At 53.4% G+C, this 27140-nt stretch overlaps 1 protein-coding gene across 4 annotated transcripts in view; it reads left to right on the top strand.

The window, feature by feature from the left end:
- The window catches only part of ZBTB16 (zinc finger and BTB domain containing 16), a 54587-nt gene that overhangs the window by 20582 nt on the left and 6865 nt on the right, over positions 1 to 27140 (top strand). For all 4 annotated transcript variants that reach the window (XM_032709478.1, XM_032709475.1, XM_032709477.1 and 1 more), the window contains 2 exons: positions 6220 to 6317; positions 14523 to 14609. In XM_032709478.1, coding sequence (XP_032565369.1) covers positions 6220 to 6317; positions 14523 to 14609 — 185 coding nt within the window. The remainder of the gene's footprint in view (positions 1 to 6219; positions 6318 to 14522; positions 14610 to 27140) is intronic.

The raw sequence follows: 27140 nt of genomic DNA, 5'->3' as shown, positions 1-27140 counted from the left end.
TGTGGAATCGTGGTTCTGTTTGCGTCAGTATCCAGGTGGTGCAGTGGAGATGCAGGACTGTTCCCTGGGCCAGCAGAAGCTGCTGACACCCAGTACCATTGCTCAGTAAATTGTGCAGTGGCTGCATTCCGAATCCCCTTCTGAAAGCCGCAGATCTCTCCGGCTTCGGAGCTGGGGCAGCATCTGTGCCCCTGTCTGCGACGGACAGGAGATGCTTCCCCACTGCCAGCTGCACCACTCGATGCAGCCAGTGGTTTTCCATCCATGCTTGTCCCATCCAGTGCGAGCTCATGGACCCCCTTGCGTGGGGGGGCTGGGATACGCAAAGGGAATGCTGGCAGGGATAAAGCTCTGTCCAGGGGAATCCCATTCGATAATGAATATTGAACACGAATCTTAAACCAGGGCCTTGGAATACATTACAAAAAAAAAATCTGTATGCTGCCCTATTTTCTGTGGCCAGTTTCTCTTTTCCCAGGCCATGGGGCTGGAAGTGCTGTTCTGGTGGGATGCTGAGAGTAGCCAACAGGAGATGCTGCCACATGTGCTCAGCCCAGGCCAGCGGCAAACTAGGAGAGTCACTGCCCTTTGGCAGCATTTTTTCACACTTGTTGTGAGCAGGGTCTAAAAAAAGATTGGAATTGTGCATTTGGTGTTTGTGTCCTGGTTCTGTGTCAGGTGTGGTAGGATAAGAGGATCCTTTCCTTGGCTTTTTTCAAAGGGGAAGGGTTGGCATCATGCTGGAATGATGTCACACCACAGGATCTGGTTTGAGCTCATAAATTAGCTCGTGGTAAATATAAATATTGTACAGGCAGGGAGTTTCAGGGCTTTCTATTGATAGCTCTCCCCTCCCCTGGCTGGTTTTTTTTTTTTTAATCAAAACCTTCAGAAATAGTAAAATCTTTATTTCCATTTCTATTTCCTGTAAGATTTATTTATTTATTTTCAGCAGCAGTGTTGGTTTGAGGGCAGGTTTTTTTGTCGGTGTTTTCTTTTTTTTTCTTCTTAATTTATTAAAGCGAAAAGAAGGTCTCAGTTCCCTTCCCCCTTCCCCGTGCCCTTAATAGCTCTCCCTGCTATTTTAATCCTACGGGCTGGGAGCTGAGGGCAGAGCAGTGACTGCAGGAGCCACCTTGGCTTCCCCCGTCTGCCCCTGCTGCAAACAAGACGTGGCACTGCTGCCTCGATCTTGATAAAATAGATCAGGGATGAATCCATTTCATATCAACTTACCTGGGCAAGGGTGATGGAAGTGGAAATGGGGCAGCAGTGAGGGTTTGGGGGATGTTACTGGGATACAAAGCGGTGCCGGTGCCGCTTGTCCTGCCCAGAGTTCGGTGCATCACACGTGCCATGGTGGGGCTGTGCCGGCTGGTGGCCGCCCCTCCGGCAGGCACCACGGTTACGGCCCAGTATAAATAAAATTAGAAGGCTCCCATAAAACTCTGTTATTGCTGCGGCACAAAGTTAGAACCACTGGAGGTTTGTGCTCCCTGGCACTCGCGCGCAGCAATGAATATTTTATAGGAAAGGAAATACTTAGTGTCTGAATCTTTTTATAGGGCTGACGCTCCTGTGGTTGGTGAGCTGCCCCTCACACCCACGCCCTTCACCAGCACTCGCAGGGCTGGGTCCCCCCAGCATCCCCTGACCCCACTGCCCTGCAGCATCCCATGGTCCCACAGCATCTGCCAGCCCCACATCCCCACAGCATGCTCTGGTCCCACTGCCCTGCATCCCTGGGAGTTGCAGAGGAACAAACCAGGGAAATGCAACAGGGTGGACGGGGGAAATCAGTGGGGTGGGGATCTTGACCTGGTGCATGGACTTTGGGAGATGCAGCAAAACCACTGTGTTAGTCCCACGGACTGATTTCTGTCAGTGCAGGACTCTGAGTGCTGCACTCATGCATGTTTTTGCCTGGCTTTGGACTTGTCAGGACTCTGCTGTTTTCCTTGTGTCACACACCCTCCCAATTCCCCCGCTGTGTTGGGTGTCCAAAATACAGATCAGACAGGGTGTGGGCAGAGATGTGCAGGCCCCCACAGCCCCTTGCCACGGGTCTCCCATGCCAGGCTGCATTCCAGCCACACGCTGCTCCAGGCTTTGTCTTGGGACTCGCTGCTCCAACAGGTACAGAGAGAACCTCGGCCGCGCCGGCGCCGTTCCTCGGCAGCGGCGGGTTCTCGCTTCCCCTCGGTAGCCGGCCGCCCTGCCAAGCTGCGCCCCGGCCCGGAGATGACAAAGTGCCCTTTAGTTAATTGCAGAACGGATCGCCTGGAGTTAAAAGTTCTGATTTATACGACTATGGCTCTAACTGCTCAATAACACGGGCCCGTAATCTACTTTCATTTCAAACAGAAGGGTGATTTATGGGGCAGCATGCCGCTTTAGCTCAGAAATGAGGTGTTCAACATATGCTCTGTTGACATAAATTTGGAATTTATCGCTCCTGTCAAAACTGCCTGTTGGACAAAGGTGCGCATTAAGGCAATAAATGGCTCGGAATAGTTTTCTGTCAAATTTCCTAACCATTGTATTCACTCTGTTTGAGGGGAAAAATATACACTTAAAAGTAATCAAACTGCCGAGAGCCATGCGTCTTGTTCAGTATGGAGGGAGGGGGTCTCCTCTCGCTTCCAAAAATGGGTGGCAGGGAGGGGCTGAGATATGAGAGCTCCTCAAGTAAAAGCATAAGGCTGTTTTAGGCAGGTTTTTAAGCAGGCAGAGCAGAGATTTGTTTGTGGTGGCAGTGGGACACTTGCAATGGTCTTTAGGTGCCAGGGCTGCACCCGTACCCACACCCCAGGATGCTCCCTGTGTCCCCCTGGAGCAGGCAGTGGCATTTGCCACCGACCCCGGCCTTTTCACACGAAGCACCCTGTGGGGAAAACTCATAATTTTTACACCGCGTGGTCTTGCTGGAGTCGCCGTCCCTTTGAAGTGCTTTTTGCGGGGCATTTACAGGCCTTTTTAATTACCATCAGCTTGCGAGGGGCCAGCCTCTCGCCTGGCTTTTGTTTGCCGGTGCTGGGCGGGGAGGGGGTATCGCTCGGTTTGTGTTCTGCCTGGACAGCCGTTTGCCAAAGCCCTGCACCGGGGCTCGCTTGGGAGGGTTGGATCCAGCCCTGGGACTCCATGCCACAGGCATCTTCATCACCCTGGGCATCCTTGTCAAGCATCCTCCAGTGATATCTCACAACCTAGAGGCTTTGGGCAGCTTCGTGTTTCCGTGCACCTCAAGCAGGCCATCGAGTGGGAATTAGGGGAAACCCTCTTTTTACAAAAAAGGTGCTTTTCCCACTTACCACTGCTCTTCATCCCATGGGCACCTTCTCAGCCGATGTGCTCATAGGGACCTTTCAGGAGAAAGAAGCACAATTTCAGCCTCAAATCAGAATAATAAAGCATAGTTCATCTTTTGGCATGGAGTTTGGACAGCACTGCCAAGCAGGGATATATTTGAACGCCCTTCAGTCCCCCGCCCCCCCTTTCTGGAGGCACAACTTCAGAAGCATGTATTGATCTTTCCCCTCAGATCTTAACAACCCGAGCAGCCGTAATACCTTGCTTACATCTGCCAGGTTTTTGTGCAGTTTTGCAACATCTCCTTAATCCGGTGAGCAGAAATAGAACATTTCAATCATATTTCGCTACCGGGAAACGGAGCAGATAAAGCGCTTTAAGACCTTGTTGAAAGGGACCGTGCAAGATGGCGAGCGATAAGATCGTCCTAGAAGCAGGCGCCGAACGGAAAACTTTTGTTACCGCTGAAATTTGTTGATAGAGATATCGCAGCTAAATTACTCCTCGAGCACCCCAGCGCCCCTTCAACACAATGTGGAGGGGACGCGACTCAGGGACATAGCAGCGCCCTGGGCAGTGGCAGGTGGGGATCTCCAGGGTACCCTGGCACCAGCAGGTCTGGGGGGCTTTGTGGCTTTGTTTCCCCGCTCTGTGTTGGGGAGGGTGGGAGAAGAAGTTGTGTTGGGTTTGCCATAGGCTTGGGCGATGCGGAGAAAGGAAGCTTGTCCTTCCATTTCTCTGTTTCTTGAGATTCACTTAAAAAAAACCCCAAACCTCCATGTTTTGCTCAAACTAATTAACTAATTAGACTTTAATTCAGTGAAAAGGCATTCTGGCCTCAGAGAGGGCAGTGTGGGCCCTGGGGATGCCGCACTCTTCATAACAAAGTGCTTTTAACCCAACGTTAAACGCAGGAGCGAGCGCAGCCCGAGCCGGGGAGTATGACAGGCATGTCCCAAATTAAAAATGCAAAATGAGAAGGTTGTCACTTATTGAGCTGCTCGTTGGCAGCGGAGCCCTGTCAGGAGGCTGGTGTTTTATTTATTTTTGCAAGGCGGATAAATCCTTTGGATTGTAAACCTTCTTGGCCTGAATTCGTGCATGACTCCTAATCCTCCGCTATGACACAGTGAATTCAGGACAAGCCTGATTAATAATTACATTATACAGCAAAGTTGAGAGTTGAAACCAACTCCTGCTCCTGTCCTTTCTGCTCCACAGCATTTGCTCACTGCTGAACATCACAGGGTCTCCTCCTGCTCCTACTCTTCCTGTTCATGCCACCTCCTGCGAGGTGGGATATGGGGCTGGCAGTTAGGGAACAGGCCCCTGTGCCCCATGGGGCAGGGGTAGGTTTGGAGCTCGAGGCTCTCTGCAGCTGTGAGGGGTGATCCTGCTTGGACTCAGAGCAGCGGGAACTTCGTGCCAATAAAACTTACACTTCAGGGGAAGTAAAGCTCAGACAAAGCTGAACCTCCCCCCAGCACAGGCACATGGTTCTCACAGCCTGCACAGCCGGGGCTGAGCCCTCCCGTGGGAGGGTCCACATCTAGGCCTGGGCAGGACCGTTCCTGTTTTGTCTTTGGCAACAAGGCAATAGAAATACACTTGTCCTGCTGCGGAGCAATGATAAATGGTGGCTGTGATCAGAGGTCGGCACACAGTGATGGGCTGTTACTCCTCAACACACACAAATACTTCTCTGTTTACAGCATCTGATGTTGAAACTTTGCACGTGCTGCTGTTGTGAGTCCTCCCCAGCCGCGGGTCCGAGCGGCTCACGGTGACCGAGGGCTGGCAGGGGGCAGCCCGTGTGTTTGGGGCTTAGGGACGTTGGTCAGCGTGGCTGTCAGGTGCAGAGCTGGGTGGCTTTGCAAAGAGTCTGTTTGTCACCAGCGGAGTTGGCAAAATAAAGCACCAAGCCCCCATTCCACATGTTCCAGGCATTGCATCCCTCCACACACCCAGAGCAGCAGAGGCTGTTGGGGGGAGTGAGCCTCAGGGTACTCCCGTGCGGCGTGGTGGGAGCTGAGCAATGGCTGGCCCCAGAGGGGAATGGGTCTGGAGGGGCTGCCATGGGACAGCAGTGATGGCTTGGGAGTGAGACCAGATTAGGTTGGATTCATTGGACAGTGCTCCTTTAATGCTGCCTGTTAAAGGTCATTCCATTTGGTGGAGAGCTCCAGCCTTGGCTGCGCAAAGATGGAGCATCAGTGTCTTTGCTGTAAAGACTGGGTGATAACACAGGGTGTGGCCATTGCAGCTGAGCCCAGCACCTGCTGCCATGGCCACTGCCCTGGGCGGAGGGCCCCACTGGTCCCCAGGATGTGGGGGATGCTCAGCCCCACGGCGTGCTGCGGGGTGGGCGACGTGGTTGGAGGTTGTGCAATGCTACCCGGGTGTAGCTCAGTGTGTACCTGGGGCTGCCAGGAAACAGTGAGTGGCAAATTTCCTGTTTGCGAGCTGGTGGTTGCGTTTGTTGCTTATGATTTGTGTTGCGCTGAATTTGGATGGAAATTGGGATTTGGTTAGAAGTGCACACAAACAACCTCTTAAATTGGTTGGGGTTTTTTTGGGGGTTTTTTTTACCCTTTTTCAAAAGTGCTCAGGGCATGGGGAAGGAGTTTGCCAACACAGACTTTACCTGAACTCCAGATTTCAGATTTATCAGGTTTATCAAAAGACTCGAATGACAGGAGCAATGACAAAAATTGACCCGGAGAGGGTTGTCTCCTCAGTGCTGGGAAGTCACACAGGACCTACCCTGTCCATGCCTTCCCTGCAGGGCTTCTCAAACCAGAACCGACTTAGGGTGATATGTGGGTTGTGGGAAGCATTGGGCAGTTTCTCAGTATTATTTCAGGTCAGTTCCCTCTGGTGCAGGACTAACCCCACTCTGTTCTCCCCTAGGAAGCTGCACAGCGGGATGAAGACGTACGGATGCGAACTGTGCGGGAAGCGGTTCCTGGACAGCTTGCGGCTGCGAATGCACTTACTGGCTCACTCAGGTGGGTTGGGAGGGGGTGCTGGGTTGCTCTCCATGCCCACTCAGGGGTGCTGCGACCGCTCAGCTCACACGTCTTGTCTGAAGCAGACACATGTGGAGCCGGCTGCACCCTTCCCCGGGCAGCATGTTGCAGACTTGTTCTCCAGTGCCCAGTAATTTGATTTATTTAAATATTCTTTTTTGGAGTTTGTTTTCAAGTCCTTAATTGTGGAAATATTTTCCAGGCTAAGCAGCTCAGAATAACAAGCTCTACATGCCACGCAGCTGCTCGTGGTCAGCCCTGCTCATGGTGTGAGCACTGGCTCCACCTTGGCGCCCATGTCCCAGTGCCGTGCTCTTGTACAGGCCCCCGCTGCAGGTTCGTTAGCAAAACTGTGGAATTAGGCATTCTCTGCCTAATGAATCTGAGTAGCAGGTTCACAGGCTGCAGGGCCTTTAATTAAATAGATAGGGAAGGGCTGGAGCGCTGCAGTAAAGGGAAGACTCGTGCTCTGCAAGTGGATGGGAGCTGATGTTTCCCTTGGAGGTGCAGCCCCTGGCACAGCTGGGGGTCAGATGAGGAGAACTGGGGATGGCCACCAGACCCCTGCGCTCAAACACAGCCAGGAGTCCTCCCTACTTCAAGGACAGATCACTTGGGGGTGACAGGTACTGCAACCACAGCTCTGCTTGCAGGTAGCATGGCAGCGAAGCTCTATTATATTTTATATGGGTTTGTACACTTTTATCTATTTTTTGCCATTTTTCCCTTTTTTATTCCCCACTACCCCTTGTTCACACAGCAGGGGCTGCTGCCCCCACACTCCTTCTGGCCAGGTGCTGCTTTCTGCTTTTTGGGGTGTTGAACCTAGCCCTGACCCCATCCCCATCCCACCATTTTTTGGGACAGACACTGGCTCCTCAGGGTGCCCATGGGCAGTGGCAGGTTGCTGGAAGAGGTCCCCAGGATGCTGGTCCCCCCCCAGTGCTGGGGTGCAGGATGCTGGTCCCCCCCCAGTACTGGGGTGCAGGATACTGGTGTCCCCCCCAGTACTGGGGTGCAGGATACTGGTGTCCCCCCCAGTGCTGGGGTGCAGGATGCTGGTCCCCCCCCAGTGCTGGGGTGCAGGATTCTGGTTCCCCACAGCGCTGGTGCACACGGCTCGTGTTTGTTATGGTCGTGTTGGCTCGCAGCCTGTCCCTGGCAGGCAGCCAGCTTTGTGGGTACAGTATGTACAGTGAACACCGAGCCAAGCTTGTCATTGCGCAGGATTAATTTTTTTTTTTTTTTTGGTAAATCCAGCGAGGGTGGGGGGGTGGGGAGAGCTCTGCCTCGCACTCACAAACAGCCGCTGCGAATTCCAGCGCTGTTATTTATTAAAGCAGGAGACCTTTGCACCTCTTCCCTCGCCTCCCCCCGCCGCCAGCCCGGGATGCAGTGAGGTTGTACCGGAGCAGCAGCGCAGGGCTTGTTTTCAGCTCCAAAGGCAGCTTGCATCCGCACTAATGGACCGTGTGTTTAGTTGGGAGTTTGCCCCTTGGGAGAGCATTGTGGTGGGATGGCTTGTGCCCCCTGGCACCCACCTCCAGCCCTGGTGTCAAAGGGTTTGAGAGGGTTGACATCTCCAGCTTCCCCATCCAAGCCGTTGATGGGTTGTGGTAAAGGTTCCCAATTGAGGAACGTTTGGGGACCAGCCCTGGGGGTGTGTTGCTCCGCAGCAGGGTGGGCACACAGCACTGTTATTGCAGCAGCCTTACAGGTGTGTGTTGACTCTCAGTGTAAAGCGTAAATGTAAAGCCTTTAATGCCATGCAGAACCTTTCCCTGCGTGCTGCCCGTGCTGCCGGCGGCTGAGCTCTCAGACACCTCTAAGGATGATACTGAGAGTTGCCCCACTCCCAGAAAAGCGAATTGCCAGGGAAGGAGAGGTGGGAGACCTGGCTCATTGGTGCTGTGGTTGAGAAGCACCATTGGTTTGACCAGAAATGGTGCTCAGTGGGTGCTCATTCACAGCCTGGGGTGCCGGTTACTCAGTACCTGCTGTCAGCTGGGTGTGTTCCCTAGGACAGGGAGGAAGGTGGGTTTCTGCCTGTCCCCTCTCACTTTGCCTCTCCGTCCAGCAGAAATCTCTGCCATGGAGATGGCTGTGCAGCCCTTCTCTGCTCTGGGCTGGGAAGGGTGGGAATAACCAGCAATGCACGTGGATGCTTATGGGCAGCATGGGTAGCGTGCAGGCAGCAACCCTGCAGACCCCTACCCTGTTGGCCCACACCCTTCCTCCCCACCCAGATATGCTCCTGCATCATCAGGAGGGGCAGACAAAAGCCCCAACGTCCCAGTGGGTGACAGATATGCTGTCAAGGGAACAGGGGCTGCTGGGGAAGTGTGGTCCAACGTCCTGGTAGGGATGGCACCTCAGGCAGGAGGGAAGGGTGAATCCCACCCACAGCTCTCCCTGCCCAGTGTTAGGGGAAGGGGCTCATCCCAGGTCATCCACCTCCACCAAACATTGCGCCTCTCCCCCAGGTGGGATGTACGGGGTGGAGGGGGGGTGACGGCAGCTCTGGCCCCCTTGCCCCCGGCCGGTCCCCGCGGCGGCTCCCCGGGGAGGCCTCTGCCCCCCCGCCCCGGCTGGCCGGCGTCCCGCGCTCGGTCCCGGGTGATGTCAGCGGCCTGCCGGCAGGTCTGGATGTTCTGCCAGCGTTCCCGCGTTTATGATCATCCGCAGATGTGCATCCAAGAACACACTGTACCCACAGCAGAAATTAATGCAGGCTTGACTGCCGGCCAAGCCGCGCACACGGGGGAGAGGAAGAAAGAAAACAAAAACTGTTTAATGCTGTTTATAAATTATACACTGGCTGATGAAAAATACATTTCTCTCGGCCCCCCACTCCCCCACCCCTCCCCATCCTCTTTGCCTTGAGAGCCTGAGCTGAGACCAGAAGAATATGGTTTGCTTTTTAGCTCCTGTTTTGGCTGGGTTCCTGGACCTGGCCGCTGGGTCGGAGCCAGCTGCCTGCTCCCCCCGCCCTTACCTGATGAAATGTGTTTATTTTTCACCCGCCACCACCTCTCTCCGCTCCCCTCATTTGGCTGTCCCTTGTTATTGACATTATTGACATTACTGAAGGTGGGGTGCAGGGAGGGGCTCCAGGACCCCTCGCACTGTGGCGCTCCCCATGCCCAACACATCCAGTGTCCATCCATCTGTCTTTTTCCCTCCCTGTGTCTGCGGCCATCACCACCTACCTACTTTCTGCTGGAGGGGGGAAACTTCCCAAACTTCCCCCAAGGTCGTGGTGCTGCAGACCCCCCTCACTTGGGCTGAGGGGGTAAATGGGGCAGGAGTGCCCCCACCCCTGCCCACCCCTCCCCGCGCACTCACCAGCTATTTACGCAGCTTTTGTGTTGGTTTTTTTTTAATACCACTAATGTTTATCATTTGCCCAACAGGCTTGACAGATTTTGTTTCCTGTCGAGCGGTGGCGGTGGCAAAGCCCCCCCGGTTGCCAAGGAGCCGCCTCCCCGCACCGTCACGGGCTGATTTGGTATTCCGTGCGGCGCCCCGCCGCATTTCTGTATGCAAGACAAAGTGTTTTGATGGAGGACGATTGCAGGAGTGTCTGGAGGCTGTTTGGAGTTTTATGGGCTGTGCAGTACGCGCCGTGCTCGCTCGCCGTGCGGGGCTGCCGGGGATGGGGTCTGTCATTTTTTCCCTATGGAGAGGATGCTGCTGGAGAGAGCAGCACTGGCAGGGCGGCAGAAAGGGGGGATTATGTAAAAACCTGCCGGGTTTGGCTCCCGAGCTAAAAATTTGCATTTTTATTATTATTTTTAAAATTAAAATACCCCCTGCTCCACCTGTTCCCATGTGGTGTGGGAGTCCGTGGCAGTGGCTTGCCAAGGTTGGGTGATGGTGTTGCCGGTGACTGCCACCTCACCGGCCCCCAGGCCCCTGCTCCATCATTCCAGGTGCTTTCCCAAGGCTCGCCAGGGCAGCCCATGAGATGATGCTACAGCATCCTTCCCAGCAGAGCCTCTGGCATTCCAGCATGGAGTCCCTCTTGCCCTGTAACACCCATGCTTTTTCTCATATTCAGTTATTGCCTTTCGATGGCACTTTGGGAAGCAGGAGCTGAAGCCAGCTCTCCGGGCCTGCTCTGCAGCTCCATCTTTTTTCAACCCTTCTTGGGTTTCTCTACTGTATTTTTTTTAGTGCAGAGATTTTCACAACTGTCTCTTCCACTTGGGTGAAACAGGGGAAAAGGGAAATAATAATAATAATAATAATAATAATAGTAATAATAATAATAATAATAATGGCAATAATAAAAACCCAAAAGCAGCTTGATGTGGGCAAAAGAAGAAAACAAGAGAATGGGATAGAGAACAGGCTAAATTTAAAATTGTAATTGGCTGACTTCCACAGGCTTGCGGGTGTTTTAATGACTCATAATAACTTCATTTAAAACCAGCTGAGCAGAAAATAGATTGGAGAGGAGCCTCAGGCCATTATGGATTTGTTTTTTTTTTGACAAGCTCTGTTTTCGGCAGCCAGGAAGGCACTCGCAGAGGGCTCGGCTGCTGCGCTCCCTGAGTTGGTGGTCTGCCCAGCAGAGATTGTATAGAAACCAGGGCCGGCTCTTCTTTTTTTTTTCCCCCCTTTTTTTTTTTTTCACTGATTAAAAATAGATGCCTTGAGGTATTATTTTAGCATCACTGTGGTTTGATGCTTTTTTTCTTTGTACTTCTGATGTGGTAAACGGAACATAAATAAAATTGTTTTTGAAATTACTGAATTAATTAGGTAGTAAAGCGACGACAGTGCATAAATTTACTTAGCAATTTTTTTTTAATCCATATTTCCCCCCCCCCCCCCATCTCCACCTTCTCACCAATTACAGGCTGTTAATAATATATAATCCCAAATTTTTATTAATCCCCTCTGCTGGGGGAGGAGATGTCACATTGTACTGGTGGGGCCATCATGCCAAAATGGCAGTGGGGAAGGGCTGGATCCCCCCCCCCACTGATCTCACCAATTTCCCATCTTCCTCCTCCCTTACCCATCATCCTCCTTCTCATCCAGAGGATGCTGGTGGCCCCTCTTTTTCCTTTATTCCTTCTCTTTTCCTGAGCTAGAGTTCAGAGTGCCTCTCCCACAGCCGCTCAGCCTCCAGCCCCACAAAAGTTTCTCTTCCCCAATAAAGTCATTAAGTGATGGGTGTTGGGAGGGACTGTTGGGGTGATGGTGGCTGAAATGAGATGAGCTCCGTCGTCCAACCTGCTGAGCTAAGCCTGGCTGGTGAGAAGGGAGCCACAGCCCCTGCCTCACTCACAGGGATGCTCACCATGGGGCATCCCACTCCCGAGAGCCACTGTATGCCCTGGCAGCACTGCCTGGCCCAGCCGGGATCAGACTGTTCCCTTGCATTTTTTGGAGAGGAAATTAAATAATAGAATCATGGAATTGTTAAGTTGGAAAAGACTTTCAGGATCAAGTCCAGCCAGAGTTCTGCCCCTCCTTGTGGCTTTGCTGGGGGCACCACAGACCCGGGCGGCTCCGACCTTGCGGGGTGGGCATGGGGCAGCACTGACTGCGCCGATTGCGCAGGATGGAACAAGCGGAGGCTCCTCGCTCGTTCGCAGCAGGGACCTTTATTAGGTAGGGGCCATAAATTTGCTTGCGCGGATATAAATGTGCGGCGGGGGGGTCGGTGCCAACAGCGAGGCTCGCGCCGAAACACAGCCGATACTTGGCAGCACGCGGAGTCCTGTCCCGTCCCATTGGGAAGATCATCCGGAGATATCTATACACTGTAGGCGATACGAGGCGCTGGCTAAATATACCCTCACGTAAATATACGTTCGGAGGGGCTGATGGTTTCTGTTTAAAGCAGGGAGAAAGGCGAGAGGGGGAGAAGAGAGCCCTGCCACGAGCTCCGCTTTCCAACGTGTCCTACTCCCTTTCATAACAAACAGCGAACCGTGGTGGGTTTTTTCTGAGCCCTGTTATAATAAGCTCAGATGTTGGATGACATTTTTCCCGGTGACTCACATAGTAAAATTAACCTTGAACTATTTACATATTCAATCGCCGCCCTCCTCCTCCTCCTCCCCCTCCCCGCCGGCGTGTGTACATTACAGGAATTCTGGCTCCGTATCAGTTTTTGTTTTGCTGATGAGAAAAAAAAAAAAAGAGAGACAGAAAAAAAATTCCCCTCGCCTGGAGTACACATCTACTTGAGGGAAAGAACACGCAGTCCTGGCCTTTGGAAATTGGCAGGCAGCGTGCTGTTCCCGCGCTGATAAGAGGTACTGTAAATAAAACTGTACGGCAGCGCCTGCTGTAAATGCCCCGCGTCTGTACTCATTGTTCTGACAGCTCCGGCTTTTTTTGGGTCCACTGTTTTGGTACACACTGTGCTTCCTTATGTAAGCCAGCGCGCCCAGCTCCTCCCAGCGTTCGCCCTGTTTATTTTCGCCTCGCCAGGAATTTTTCCTCCCCCCCCTCCCGCCCCCCAGCCAGATGCTGACCGCCTTTGCCTCGCCTGGCCGTGCCTCCCTGGGGCTCTGCGGCCCCTCCGGCCACGGCTTGCGGAGAGCGCTGGCATGTCCGTCCTCCCCCCCCTCACCCCACGTGGAAATAGGGGAAGAAAAAGCAAACCCTGTGTTTAGCAGGGCCCTGGTGCATCTCAGCCTGTGGATGCAGCGAGAACTCCCCTGAGCACAGGACCCCTGGCATCACCAGTGCACGGTCGCAGGGAGGGGGCACGGGCACGTGCCAACAGTTACCCTGCCCTGGGAGGACCTGTTGCTGCCATGGGTTGCCATATCCTCACGAATCATGGGTTGCTGTATCCTCATGGATCACATTTTGACGTGGTGGGGCCGGCGGAGCTTCGAGTGGCGATGGAGAGCCATTGCCTTGGCAACTGCTGGCTGCGCATCGCCCGCACCGTGTGCCGAGCGAGGGCAGCCCACGCCGCTGCCCTATTGATCCAGCCCTCTCCTCCCCGGCAGCTTCTCCCCATCCCAGCATCTGCATGACCACGCTCCTCTCCCTGCCACGGGTGAGGGAAGGGACCACCGTCAGCACCTGCATCCTGGCGATGCCCCACATCCCTAATGGCATCTCGGGCACGTGGTCACCTGGCTAGCAGCAGGTGAGTGGGAGTTGCCCACCACCCTTCTCGTGGTGCCCCAAAGTTTGGGTGTGTTTGCCCCTTTGGAGCAGCCGCACGGCCCAGGCACACTCAGGTTGTTTTGAATGCAAACTTGACATCGCGGCGAGGGTGGCGGGGAACAACATATGCACAGTAAACAGGCAGACTGTCATATTGATTAACAGATGAGACCTCTATTATCGATCAGCGCTTGGCGAGAAAATTTATCACGTTTAATTTCGCCGCTGCCAAATATTTCTGCCTGCAAGCCAGCCTTTACTGAGACAATTTAAAGGCAAAGGAATTCTCTATTCAATGCATGTCATGATACCTTTCCCTCTCCCTCTCCCTATTGCCTTCTCTACACACCTTTCCCCAAATCCCACCCTGACAGTGGGACAGGGGCCTGAGGGTGGGAAGGGGGTGGGAGACGCAGTCTGGACCCCTGAAAATGTGCAGCACAACATTCTGTGGGGTGGTGCCCCTGCCTTGAAGGCTGCTCTGTCACACTTAGCTCCTCACAACAGATTAATCAAACCTCGAAATCTAAGAAATAGGGCCTCAGCTTTATCCCACAGAGATACTGTTGAATGTTGTGTATGTTGTTAATCTGGTTTCCTCTGGAAGGTCCTTATCTGCTGTTGGGAATCCTGGGTTTTTCCTCAGTCGGTTGAACCATTCCAGCCATATCCCCGATCAGGTCTGTCCTTGGGTACTGGAAACAGCAGCCATGATGGGAAGGGACAGGAAACCAGTTGCAATTGGATCGGTTGCGGTGCTAATGAAAGACATTGATGTTTAATGATTTTTTTAAAAGATAAATAAATTAATTAATTTAATTTTTTCCTGGCAAGCAGCTCTGTATTTTGCTGTGACGTGCAAGGAATGGGAGTGCAGAGATGAGTGAGGCACTGCTTTTGGTGTCTGCACAGGGGACACTAAACTTGAAACCCCTCCATGGCACCAGTCCTGTGGTGTTAATGGTGCTGGTGGCCACAGGTTCAGGTGGGTGTCCATCTGTCCCTCAAATAACCCTCCTCTCCCCTTTCTCTCCCCAGCGGGTGCCAAAGCCCTGGTCTGCGATCAGTGTGGCGCCCAGTTCTCGAAGGAAGACGCCCTGGAGACGCACCGGCAGACACACACCGGTACGTGGCAGTCCCCTTCCATCCTTCACTTAGGCACAGGGTTAACATTTGGGCTGCCTTTGTCACCCTTTGCCCAGCAGAGAGTTGGACCCTCTGCAATTCTGCCTCTGCCTTGCCCAGGCAGCCCCAGTTCCTCTTAGAGCAAAGCACAGATTTAGGCACCATTTGGCGCAGCACTGTTGCACCATTGCTCAGCATTACTGTGGGAAACGATGGTGCAGCAAACATGAGGTCATTTGCTCCCTTTGTGAGCAAACGCCATCCCTGTCCAAAGAGCTCCCAGCAGTTGGCTTCTGCCATTTTTCTGCTCTCGCACTTCCCAGCCTTTCAGCAGCACTGCCATGGGGAGCACAAGGAGCTCTTTATGCCTCTTGCAAAGGCTGCTGTGCCCAGGAAAGGTTTGCTATGGGGTTTGGGGAAATTAATGGCCAGGCAGTCCCAGGTGGAGCCTTTCACCCTGCAAAGTCAGGCTGGAGCAGGGCAGAGCACCAGCTCCTCCCGTGCTATATCGGGAGCAGTTTAACCGAGCACAGGCTTGTCTTTCAGTGCTGAAAGCCCTGATAAATGCCACTGGCCGTGAGTCTGTGCTCAGGGCTGGCACAGAGAGCCCCTCCGGCTTTGCGCTGGGGGTTTGAGGATTGATGCAAAGTGCTGTGTCACCAGGTGGGAATGGCTCCGGCAGTCATCTGATCTTGGAGCTGTGCTGGCCAAGCACCAGTCCATAAATCCCAGAGTACTTGCCCTCCCTGTCTGGAGCCATACAGCTGGAGGCCAAGCTTTGCCATTCCAGGTGTTTTTGGAAACCATGTGCTGTAGGCTGAGGATGAGGAGGAGAAGGAGGAGGCTGTGACAGGACAGTCAACACAGCAAGGGACTAACTGTGCAGGGCTGAGAGACCCAATCCCAAGCAGGGGGTTCAAGGTGGCTGAGCAAATAGTGGCTGCTTCACCCTTTCCTTCTATTTCCCAGACTGGTTGAGCATCCTGGGGCAGCTGGTGGGAGCCCAGCCATGCAGCTCAGTGATGCCTGCACCCAAAAACATCCCACAGATGTAGAGCAGCAACGTGGTTTGGCTCACAAACCTGACATTCCTGTGGGGATTAAACCCCCTTTGGCTGGTGAATCCTGGGGCCTGAACTGTGCCAAAGCTCAAAGGGCAACAGGCAACCAGAGCAAGGGGACGCGGTGACCCGAGCGGAGTGGGTTTGTCATCACCACCTCTGGCTGTAAACATGTCAGAGTGGGGCTGGGTGGCGAGGGCAGCTGAAATGAATTGCTTCCTCTCCTCTGCTGGCACGCAGAGTGCCCTGCCCTGGCACAGAAAGCATCCCTCCCCTGCCTCGCTATAATTAACCCCCTTCCCAAATAACGGCATCTCCCAGAATGCATTCATTTTGGACGTCCTCCCTTCGCCCTTAACAGCAGGCTGGTTGGCAAAAGACCTTACAACTTTCCAGGTTAAAAAAAAAAACAATAGCCCTTTTTGGTAGGGAAGCAGGTAGATTCCTTCTGGGGGTTTCCTTTCAGCATATGGGGCTGTTTCCCATGCACACAGTCAGCACCCAGGATCCCCTTTATCCTATTTCCTTTCCCACTGCCCTCCCTGCTGCTTCAAATGACAGCGACAACATGAAGCCAGGCTGTTTTACACGTGCTGCATCGAGCACTGTTCATTTCTATGGCAGAAAACTGACGCCTCATTTCCCAAAGCAAGGCAAAAAACAAGAATAGATACAAAAAAATAGTTCCTGCTTGTAAGTACAGCACTGGCTGTGCTGTGTGCAGCCCCATGGACACGGGACCGAGACGCCCTCTCCGGGTGTGCGCTGTCCTTGGCCCCCATCCCATCACAATAGGAAAAGCAGCAACTGTTTTGGCTCATCTTCCAGCAGCACAAGCTCAGTGCCATGCCAGGGGGAGAGCATGGAAAATTCCTTACCCTTCTCCTAAAATGTAGAGGAAAAAACAGAGCGCATTGAGAAGGCGGCCTGACTACCCCCAGACAGCACCTCTGGGAGTCGGGATGCGCACACGGACGGTGTTCGTGCTGACGGGTTTTGGGCTCGCGCCGACGTTTATAAATATCAGAGGTGACTTGTCTCGAGTTTCCTCCCGTGTGCCAAGGCAGTTAGTGTGTGGCGGCCGGTGTCAGTCCCCAGGACGGCGTGGATTTACTCCTGACCCAATTTCACATGGGCATGATCAACACCTAATATAGAGTGTGTTTGCTTCGGTGTGTAGTTGGCTCTGATTTGTGGGGTCAGCGTGCCCCCGGCTGCGCTGCCAAGGATGCACAGGACCCTTCACTCTCCCCTGCCCCTATCCCCCGTGAGCATCCCCTTCCCACATCCCATACCCACATCTCTCATATCCCTCATATCACCTGCCCAGAGACACAAGTAGCAGAAAAGAGTTAATGAAACCATGTAACTGAAAATTGAAAAGCTCTATATCTTCTCCCCCTTTTTCTTTCCCCCTTTTTTTTTCTTTTGCTGGGATGTTGGTAGCATTTTGATTTAATAGTTGGCCAAACACAAGGGTCTATTTTATTCAGAGTTTACAGGCCTCAGGGCTGTTATTCCTCCAAATTTAATAGCATTGAAATTGCAGGGTTGGCGATAATTTGCCTATCACTTTCTGCTCTCCCATTGATGTTTATTGTCAGCGGGATGGAATCTCAATCCGATTCACTTAGATAACGTGTCTGTTAAACATTTAGATAATTGTGCCATCATTAACTTGTCACATTATTTTAGAGATTCAAAACAGTTGTGCGGTATAAGCAGAGGTACAAAGAGAGAAAAATCCAGTGGTGAGAGCAGGAACCCGGGAGCAGAGGCGGCAGGATGTCCCCACGCTGGGTCCCATGGCAAATGTTGCTTGATGGCCGCACAGGGATTTTTTAAAAATTTTTAATTATTTTTTTTTTTTTATAATATGCTAGAGCTCTTGGTGCTTTTCTATGGAAGAGCATCCCAGAAAGGCTGTTACTGGCTTGGGTTTGCCAAGGGATGCGTGGGAACCTGGAGGAGGCAGAGGGGGGACTGCACCGGAGCTGCGCTGTCAGACAGGCATGTGCTGTCCCCATTCTTGGCAAATGTACATTGAGTCCAATTCTTTGCATATTTGTCTTATTGCCTCATGTTTATTTTGCTTTCTCTGCCTCAGAACAGTCCCTGCCCAAAACCTAGCAGTGGTGCTGCAGGTATACAGCACACTGCTTCTTCCAGTGTGGAAATGAAGGGTTATGAGCAAGTGGAACTTTGCATGCGAGTTTAGTGATGAGAGCTGTAAATCACATTGAAACATGAGTTCTGTTTGCCTCACTCAGTGTGGTGCCACGAGCTGTTGGCAGGCCAGCACTCTGCTGGGGCGCTTGGGATGACTCTGCCAGTGGCTAGGGCTTGTCTTGGTGGTGGCACTGGTCACCAACAGCCATCTGCAGTGCCTGCTCTGATGGCAAGTGGCACAGGTTTGGGAGATGCTGCTTGTGGCTTGTGCTGCTGCGTCATCTCCCATGGCTTGATTGGAGCTATGCCCAGCACGAGCAGCCAGCACGAGCAGCCGGCACACTTCCTTACCCAAACCAACCTGACTCTTCCTGGGCTGCCTGTGATTTTCTATTACCATTTCACAGGACTCAGGAGAGTTTTCTGAGAGCAGCTCGATGAGGCTTCTGGGGGAAGTACCTCCAGATCATGCTTTTCTCCATAGCTGGAGATAATGCACTATAGTATTAAGTACGCTTAGAGGTAATTATCCCTTCTGTGCTCGCCTTGGCTCCACAGTCCCAGGGGAAGGGAGCACCAGCGATGCTGTGCCATGATGCCCAGTCAGTGCTTTGCAGATTTTCTGTTGGGTGCCAGAGTGGATTTTGGATGCTCAGGTACTGGCCCCAGCTCACACAGGGTCTGGGGGCAGCAGGTCCTGGGGGCGCAGCACAGAGCCCCTTTGTCTGACAGTAATGTCCTGTGACAGTGCTTGAAATCTGAGTCCTGGCACGCATTCCTGCAGCCGGGAATCTCCCTGCCTTCCAGACCACGGCTGCTTCTGCCACCTTGACAGCAAATGGCAGCAAGAATTCCCTGCACTCCAAGGTGGGTGTCTGGGGAAATGTGATGAGGCCGGGTGTCATGCAAGCCAGTGGGTTCACCAGAACATGCAAGGAGATGGGAACGTGGCACAGCCACGCAGCAGCAGCAGCACCGGGGCCAATGGTCTGCCTTTAATTTTCCTGTGCAAATACTATTTAAAGCGTGATGAGAAAAGCCCTCTCGCTAAGCTACAGAGAAATCTTTCTTGTCCTTTAATTCTAGATGAAGGGGATTAGTGTGAACATATTTAACCTCTGACCTTCAGACAAAAGCATTTTCAAATTTAGTTGCCAAGTGGCTCCCCATTTAGCCAAACCAGTGCAGTATCGCAGCAAGTTTTTTCCCTTCCCTCCCTTGAAAGCTTTAACATCCATTGTTGCCCTGTAGCACCACAGGGACTCAGCAGCTCTCCTCCGCTGGCGTTTGGGGTGCTGGTCAGAGCCTCATAAGGGACCTCAGCATGGCACAGTCACTGCTAGAACCCGCAAAGGCTTCACAAAGCCAGCATGTAGCCAGCCCCTAAAAAAGCAAAGCCTTCTGTAGATAGGGCTGGTTTCTCCCTGGTTTCTGCACGCCCACCTCAGCACTGACACGTGCCCGCCCGTGATGGCACAGAGGATGTTTGGCTGGAGCACAAAGAGATGCCTCTGTCCCCCTTTGCTCTGGAGATAGGGATCAGCTATGGTGAGCTCGAGGATGCTGGGCACTACCGTGCCGGGCTTTATAAAAGAGGGATGAAACGCGGGCTCGGAGGCAGCCGGGGTCTCCTGGTCCAGCAGAGGAATGCCGAGAGGGGCCTCCCGTCAGGAGCCGGTGTCCGTTTACAGTGCATCTCTCATAAACCCGGCGGCGGGGGCGAGGGCAGGGGGACCGGCCCTCCTGGTATGTGATTGATTATCTGGTATTTATGCCATTGAGGACTTTTCAGCGGCTCGGGGTCAGGGGGTCATCTCATGTGTCTTGCTGCAAATCCGCTTCCTTTTGTACAGTGCGGGCTGGGTGAGCAGACACACAAAAACAGCTTTTTCTTTTCCTTGGGAAAAAGGGGAGGGGGGCGGGCTGGTGTCAATGAATTTTTTTTTTCAGCCTTTCCTGAATAGTGTCCTTTTTAATTCCAAAGAACTTTTAATTAAAAGTAGCAGGAAAGTTCATCTCGACAAGGTTTAACTTACCTTAGCAGTTACTTTAGTCCCCCAGGATTCGCATCTCCCTGCTTTACAAAAACCCCCCAAGAACTGGGGGCCAGGCTGCGCTCGGTGCCGCTCTGCGTCTCCCCAGCTTTGCCGAGGGGGCCTTTTCATCTTTTCTCTTTTTTTAATGGTGGGGGTGCAGGAATAATAAGCAGATGCTGCGAGTCCCGGCTTTGTGCCTTGCAGCAGCCGGTCACTCCACCGGCCAGGCTTTGCTGGGCAGCCTCCCCGATGCCAGAACGGTCATTTTGTCAGATGGGATGTGAACCAGGGCTCTGCAGCAGCTCCATGGGGCCAGAGGATGCCAGAGTGGTGCCACCCTGGCCAGGAGAGATGCTCGAGTGGAGCGAGTGGGCAGTGGGTGGGTGCCGCTCTGTGCCAGGTGGGATGGTGGCAGTGGTGACAGCAGTGGTGACAGTGATCTCCCATGGGAAGACCCCTCAGTCTCCTCACCAAAGCTCTTTGTTGGGAAACAGAACAGTTTCTAGCACATCAGTTGAACTATGGTTCAGAAGCAATGGGGGAAATGTGCTGGGTTTTCTGCAGAGTTGAATTGTTTTTTCAGATGGTTTCACTCCAAGTTCCAACTGGGAAGAGGAAATCTGGGAAGCCAGTGTGGTAAAGACAAGTAAGGACATAGATGGCAGCTTCCCATCTGATGCAGTGGCCAGAAATGCCTCCGTGATTTACCTCTGGTTGCCCCAGTGAAACTGGTCCTCAGGAAGGGCAGGGATGATCCTTCAACACGTCTTCCTTGGGAATGGCAGAGAGGAATCCGGCATTCTTCAGGATTGAGAGTGATGGGATCAGCTTAAGGGAAAATAGCACAAAAGGAAGGTGCTGCACATAGACACCCAGATACCAGACTAGTGCATTTTGACCAGGTGGTATGTATGCTTTGCCAGGAACAGAGGCAGTTTTCTGTTGGTACCTTTAGAGCTGAAACAGCTGAGTGCTGGGTTTTTTTCAGGGTTGATCAGGATTGAGGCTACATGAATGTTTTTGATATATTTTGATAGATATTCAGTACAACGAAAAGGCTTTGGGGAGTACAGCTTTGCAGGGAGGACGTGCCTCCAGCTTTGGCCAGAAAGCTTTAGGGGTTGCAAATGACTTCAAACAAGTGTTTGGCCTGAAAAAATGGAAATTGGGCTGGAAAGTACAGCACACCAGAGGTTGTGAAGTGTCTGCAGTGCGTTCCCAGGCTGGCACGGAACTTGGGGAAATTAGGAGCTTGGGAAATTAGGAGCTTGGGAACCTCCCGCCTTCCCCAGCCGGCAGGTGGAGATGCAGTAAATGGGATTGGCCTCTAAAATCCCTCTGCCAGATTTGCACAGTACTCAGTTTCTTCAGGAAGAGGAGAAAAGCCTGCTCAGGCTCTGCCAGTGCAGGCTGGGGTGATGCTGAGCACGTCCCTTCCTTCCAGAGCCTGGGGGCCACATTCAGGGAGGGCAGGATGGGGTGGAACATGCAGTGCTCCAGGGTGGTTTGTCCCCTGTGCTGTGGATAGGGGTGCGCCTGGACTGGTGCTGTTCCCCCAGGAGCATCCCTTGCAGACCAGGAGCTGCCTGCATCCCTTGGTTTGCATCTCCACAGTGGGCTTAGCATCCTGCCCTGGAGATGGGGTGCACACCACAGTCCTCCTCAGCAGTCAACCCCACACACCCCCCAAAACACATCCCCCACTGAACACCCCGTTTGGGCCCGTGGGCGGCCGCAGGACTTCACCCAGCGCGGGTCCAGCTGCCGCCGTGATTGACGCAAAGCCAGTCTATAAATAAAGTCTTTCTCTCCTCTCATAAAGACTTTGCAGTTTAGTTTGCTTTCAAGGTCAAGATCAGACCTTTCTAAATAAACACATATCAAAGGATCATTAGCGGAGCAGCACTGTTAAATTGAGATATTAACTTCTGTCAGCCGCACGTTTCCTTTTTGTTCTGTAACTCGCGACTGCGGCGGGTTTTTATTATTTTGGCCCTAGGCGGTAGCATCTGGCTTCTGTAGAGACTGTAAAAATTAAAAAGCAACACAAATCATTGCGAGAGAAAAGCAGTAAATTCAATGATAAGAATTTAAAATTAAAATGTTTCGGCGCTTTTATATTCAGCAAAACATGAAACGAATGAGTTGTGTGCCTGTTGCCATAAAGCCGCCGCTGCTAATCGTCGCCAGGCTCCTTCCCTCCCCGCGCGCACCCTCATAATTGCTCTGCCTTAGCAATTGCAAGGAAGCAGTGAGGGAAGGTGATGATGATGTCGGTGGTGACAGTGATGGAGATGGAGGGTGGTGGGGCGAGGCACAGGGTGCCACCGATGGGACCGGGGGAGCAACGGGCTCCCCAAAAGGGAAGCAAGACGGGGACGCGCTCGTCCCACCGTGCTCAAAGGGAGACAGAAAGGTCGAGCTGGGAGGGTGTGACTAATGCACCGGGTCACTGGGGTGCGGGACCGCATTGTCCCCCAGGTCCAGATGGCCCCCAGAATAAATCACCCCCAGCAGGCGTGGGCTGCCCGTGCCAGAGCTGCAGCTCAGGGTGTGTCACCCTCTGCCCGGGCTGCTGCGGGCACCCGCATCTCGAGCATCCTCCACGTGCATCCTGCCCAGGCAATGCAGTGAGCAGGGGCATGCCGGGTGGGAAGCAGCCCTATGCATCACTGTAGGAGCAAAAAATGAGGCATTAAGGTTTGAGGGTTTTTTTTAATCCCCCGTGCTTGCAAGGTCAGTGTTGTACATCTGCTCTGAAACACCAGAGTTTTCCTTGGCATTGGTAAAAGGGTGAGTGGGCATGGAGGCAGCGGGCAGTGCTGGGATCATGCCCTGCCCTCCTGTTGCAGCTGGAGCAGCCACATGCAGCCTGCAAGGAAAAACCAGCAGCACTGGCAGAAGAGCAGGCAGCACTGGCTGCTTTTTAAGAATTAATTTCTCGTAGTCAGTTAAGTTGGGAAGAAAGCTGCTCTATCTCTGAGTAAATAATAATAATCAAACAAATGCCCCCTTGGGAGAAGTTGCCTTCCATAAAGATGTTAATTAGCATGGAAGCCAAGCCATGGAGTCCAGAGGCAGCCTTTGAAACCAGGATGATTTGGTGACTCTGGCACGAAACGTGCACATCTCTGTTTATCATCCAGGGTTTTCCCCTGTCTCTCCACTTAACCATGAAGTTTGTAGAGACTGTTCATCTCGGTACAGAAACAGGTGCCACCATCACCCCTCAATAGCACTGGAGCGGGTGAGGGTCGTGAAGGGCTGGCTCTACGTGGCACCCCTGCAAACTCTGGTATCCAGGCAGGCATGTGCAGGTGTCCCTCCTCAAGGAAGGGTCCTTCACACTGCCCCACGGGTGCACTTCAGTGCAGCCACCAAAAACATCACTTTGGGTTTCATAATAATTCCAAAAACAGACAGTGAAACTCGGTTCATCTTCTTATCCTGCATATGCATCCAGTGCCCTCCTGGGGCAAAATGCAGCCTTAGTGCTGGTGCCATCACAAATGTCCCCAGGCCAGGCTGGTGCCCACTCTCCTACCTGTCCTTTATCACCCATCCTCTCCCTTCTCAGCTCAATGGCAGCAGGACATGTGCAGTGTCCCCAGGTAGCCTTGTGCCAAGCTGAGCCTGGTGCCTTCAGGCCGTCCTTAAGGCCAGCTGTGCCGGGGCTCAGGTGCTGGAGCTCGTGACAGGATGTTCCAGGCAATGTGCCCCTTGCCAGCACTGGTGCCTCCCGTGGGCAGGGCTGGAAGGAAGAGTTGTCTGCCTCTCTCTGACTGTCATTGCCAATGGCTCCTTCCTCCCCAGTGCTGCTGTTCCTGCATGCCAGGGCCTGCAACCACCCCTGCAGTGGCAGCCAGCAGCATTGGCCAGGAGGTGGAGGCTGGTAGGGAGCCCTTGACACACTGCCAAAAAAACATCAAACATCCCTGAAATCTCAGGAGAACCAACAGACCTCAGGCTCCTGCTTTACATGGCCAGGTTGTTTTGGAGCCATTCACCTCCATCTTAAGGACAGCAGTAGTATCAGCTCACCTCTTTGGCACGTGCATTATGTAAGAGATGATGTTAAACATGAAGAGTGAAGGAGGAGGGAGCCTTGTGGGAGACCCCGAATTAGCAGGACACAAGTCGGGGATTTCAGGGTGGATGCAGGAGGCAACATCATCAGCATCCATCGACATGAGCACCCTCATGCCTGAGGTAATGCCTTCCTGGCATACCCCTCTGCAGCCTTTGATTCTGAGTTCCTGATTATTGCAGCAGTGGGTGGATCTGCCTCATTTTTAGTCTGATAACACGGCTCTGAGGGCAGGCAGGGAAAGATGGCAGTGTTACGAGGAGGACTGAGAGGGGTGGTTTGGTTTGCGCATCCCGGCGTCGGCGCCACGTGTCTGGGGACTGCCAGCCCCGTGCTGCCACAGCTGGGGCTCAGCAGGGGTTGCTTCACCAGCACGGTGGCACTGGTCCCCTTCAATCCCCCCTCCCCTGCTGCTGCAGCATCTTTAGGTCACCCCACGCCCGCCCACGCAGCGGGTCCGGGCTCAGCGGTGCTGCCGGGGGCTCTGGGGGGCTGGCGGGACAGCTCACACGATCGCGTTCTAGCACGGGGGGAAAAACTTGAAGTCAAATGTCTGAAAGTCAGATCCCTTTTTAGTATGAATTTGCTGTATCTCATTCTGAGCACTAATTCCAATTTAATTGCAAGTGGCCTGAAGCCTCTTCAATAGGAGTAACAAATGGTTTGATTTTGTAAACTTCATCAGACTGCATTTTAAATGCGACACACTAGCCCGGCTCGAATGCCAATGAAGCACTGAAGTAGCTCTCTGTTTACTAATTATCCGTTTTTACTTCAAGCCACGCTGGCTGGCTTGTCTGATTAAATCGGATTTGTGGGATAGAGAACAGCTAGCAGAGTTTTCTCTATAGTAAACGAGATTGAAACTATGGCCCGCCTGGCTGCACACTGTAAATTATATTTCCTTTTAAAGGGGACGTGTCGCCTTTCTGCCACTGGCACACCTCCTGCATCCATAACTCCACCAGAGTCCGGTGCCGGGGGAAACCCACCCCACGCTGCCTCCCTCGCCCGTTGCCATGCTGGTTTTCAGTTTAATTCCTGCTCTGGCAGAGGCAGCGGGAGGGAGACAGTGCTGTGCTTGATGTCACGGTGCTGCAGCATCCCTCACCGTGACTCGGACGGGCACGCTGTCACACGTCACATCTTGCTTGTCATCAGGTCTGTGGCAACAGCACTGCTTTGGGATTGGGCTGCTGGAGAACAGCAATGTGCATCTCCAGGCTTGAGGCCATAGACTTTTCCCTCCAGCAAGCATCCCTCCCCTAAAAACTGGTTTTGGGACCACCTCCTATTTAAAAAAGGTCCTGCAAGACGCAGCCAAAGAGCATCCGATACCCAACTCGCTCCAGCTTCTGTTTGCAAACCCCGTGGCAGCACCAACAGCTGCCCCACGAACAGCTCACGGCTGCCAGCACAGAGCACAGGGTCTGGCAGGGACACAGAAACCAAGGACGATGGGCAAAGGTGGTGGCCAAAAGTGGCCAAACGCAGCGTGCGGGGCTGCACTTAAACCTCCCCGGTTGCTAAGACTTTAATTCCGTGAGCTTGACCTACGCCGCCCCTTCCCTCAGTATCTATCTTTGTGCCCGGGGGCTTTTTATATTTTAATTTGCTTTTGAACGTCCTGCAAAATTAATGGCGCGCTCGGGGCCATTGTGCAGTGTACAGTAGAGGGAAGGGCCGTCGGCGCCCGCCGAGAGCCGGCGTGTTTCCCAGGGAATGAATTGCTCGCCCGCCTTCACCCCTTTTAATTGTTGACAGTAAAAAGCGTTTAAATGCTGCTTAATTTGTAATCATCTTCCTGCAAAAAGGGGAGAAACCATTAAAATGTCAGAGAGAAATGAATAAATCCGTCTCTCACTGATTTGGGGTGGCAGCGTTTCTTTATCAGAGGTGATTTTTCTTCCAATGGCTGAGGGCTGGCTCGGGGCTGCTGCGGCTGGAGCCCAGGGATGTGCTCATGGCAGGACAAGGGACCGAGTCCAGTGTCAACCAGTGTGGCCCCCTCTCGTGAGCTTTCCCGTTTTTTCCTACCTCCCATCCTCTCTCCAAGGGTGGGACATAGTTGACATGTAGCTTAAAAAAAAAATCAAGTGACTTGAAGGCCGGCAGCAGGCAGTGCCCAGCAGAGCCCTGGCGTGGTGCCTGCTGCGCCCCTTGGCTGCTGGAGAATGTCACCAGTGGAGCCTCAGGGCTGGGAAGAAGCAGTGCCTGAGCTCAGTGCTGCATGTCCCACTGCAGGGCCATCTCCCACATCCTCCACCTCCACACCCGGCCAGCATCAGTCTTTGCACCCTGCAGATGCTCTGCTCTCAGAGGGCAGCTGGCACTGGGTGCCTCCACAGGCCGTGCCAGTGCACTTTGACCTCCCACTTCGGGGTGTTTATCTACTTAATGATGCATTACCTGGAAAAAAAAAAAAAAAAGGCAATTAAAATCCGCCTTTTGCAGGTCCTAGGAAGCAACACCCGGGGGATGCCCAGCTCCGGGGACCAGCCCGGTCCTCCGTGTGTGCACAAGGCAGCTCGTCCCCATCGCTGCGGCTGCTGGAGTCGGCCCACTTTTTTATTCAAGCGGGGGCCAATTAGTTTCACAAATGAGGGCCCTACGGTGCCAGGGAGGATTTGTTACGGCCCCGCGCGCCGGCCCGGCGGCATTGTCCTGCCCTCCGCCCCCACGGGAGCCCATTGTCCCCGGCCCCAGCGGGGGCTGCTGGCGGCAGATTTATCGGGGCCGGCGTCCCGCCGGCCGGGGCCTCCGCTCCGCAGCTGGCCACGGCGCTGGGGGCTCAGCCCCGGGGACCTTTGACCCGTCCTGCTGTCACCGCCGGGGCCGCCGAGGGCCGCGGGGCCACATACCTCTCGGGATTTGCTTTGCACGGCCCGTTCGGGGCTGCCTGCTTTTTTTTTTTTTTCCTTGCCTTTTTTTTTTGCCTTTTTTTTTTTTTGCCTTTTTTTTTTTTTTTTCTCGGGAGCGTTTTGTCCGCAGCTGCGTGGGGGGCACGAGTCCGCACCCCCCCGGGATAAATCCCTGCGGAGGGAGAAAGGCAGCTCCCGCGAGGGGCCGCCTCTCTTGCCGCTTTTATTCCCATTTCACTGGGTTTTTTTCAGATTTTGAAGCGGTTTTGGGCAGCCCAGTGCAAGGCTGGGACCGAGCATCCCCCCGGGCAGCTCCT

The sequence above is a fragment of the Chiroxiphia lanceolata genome, chromosome 23, assembly GCF_009829145.1.
Source record: "Chiroxiphia lanceolata isolate bChiLan1 chromosome 23, bChiLan1.pri, whole genome shotgun sequence".
Classification (NCBI taxonomy): Eukaryota; Metazoa; Chordata; class Aves; order Passeriformes; family Pipridae; genus Chiroxiphia; species Chiroxiphia lanceolata.
The sequence above is the reverse complement of the archived record's forward strand: the minus strand, read 5'-3'. Positions and strand labels throughout refer to the sequence as shown.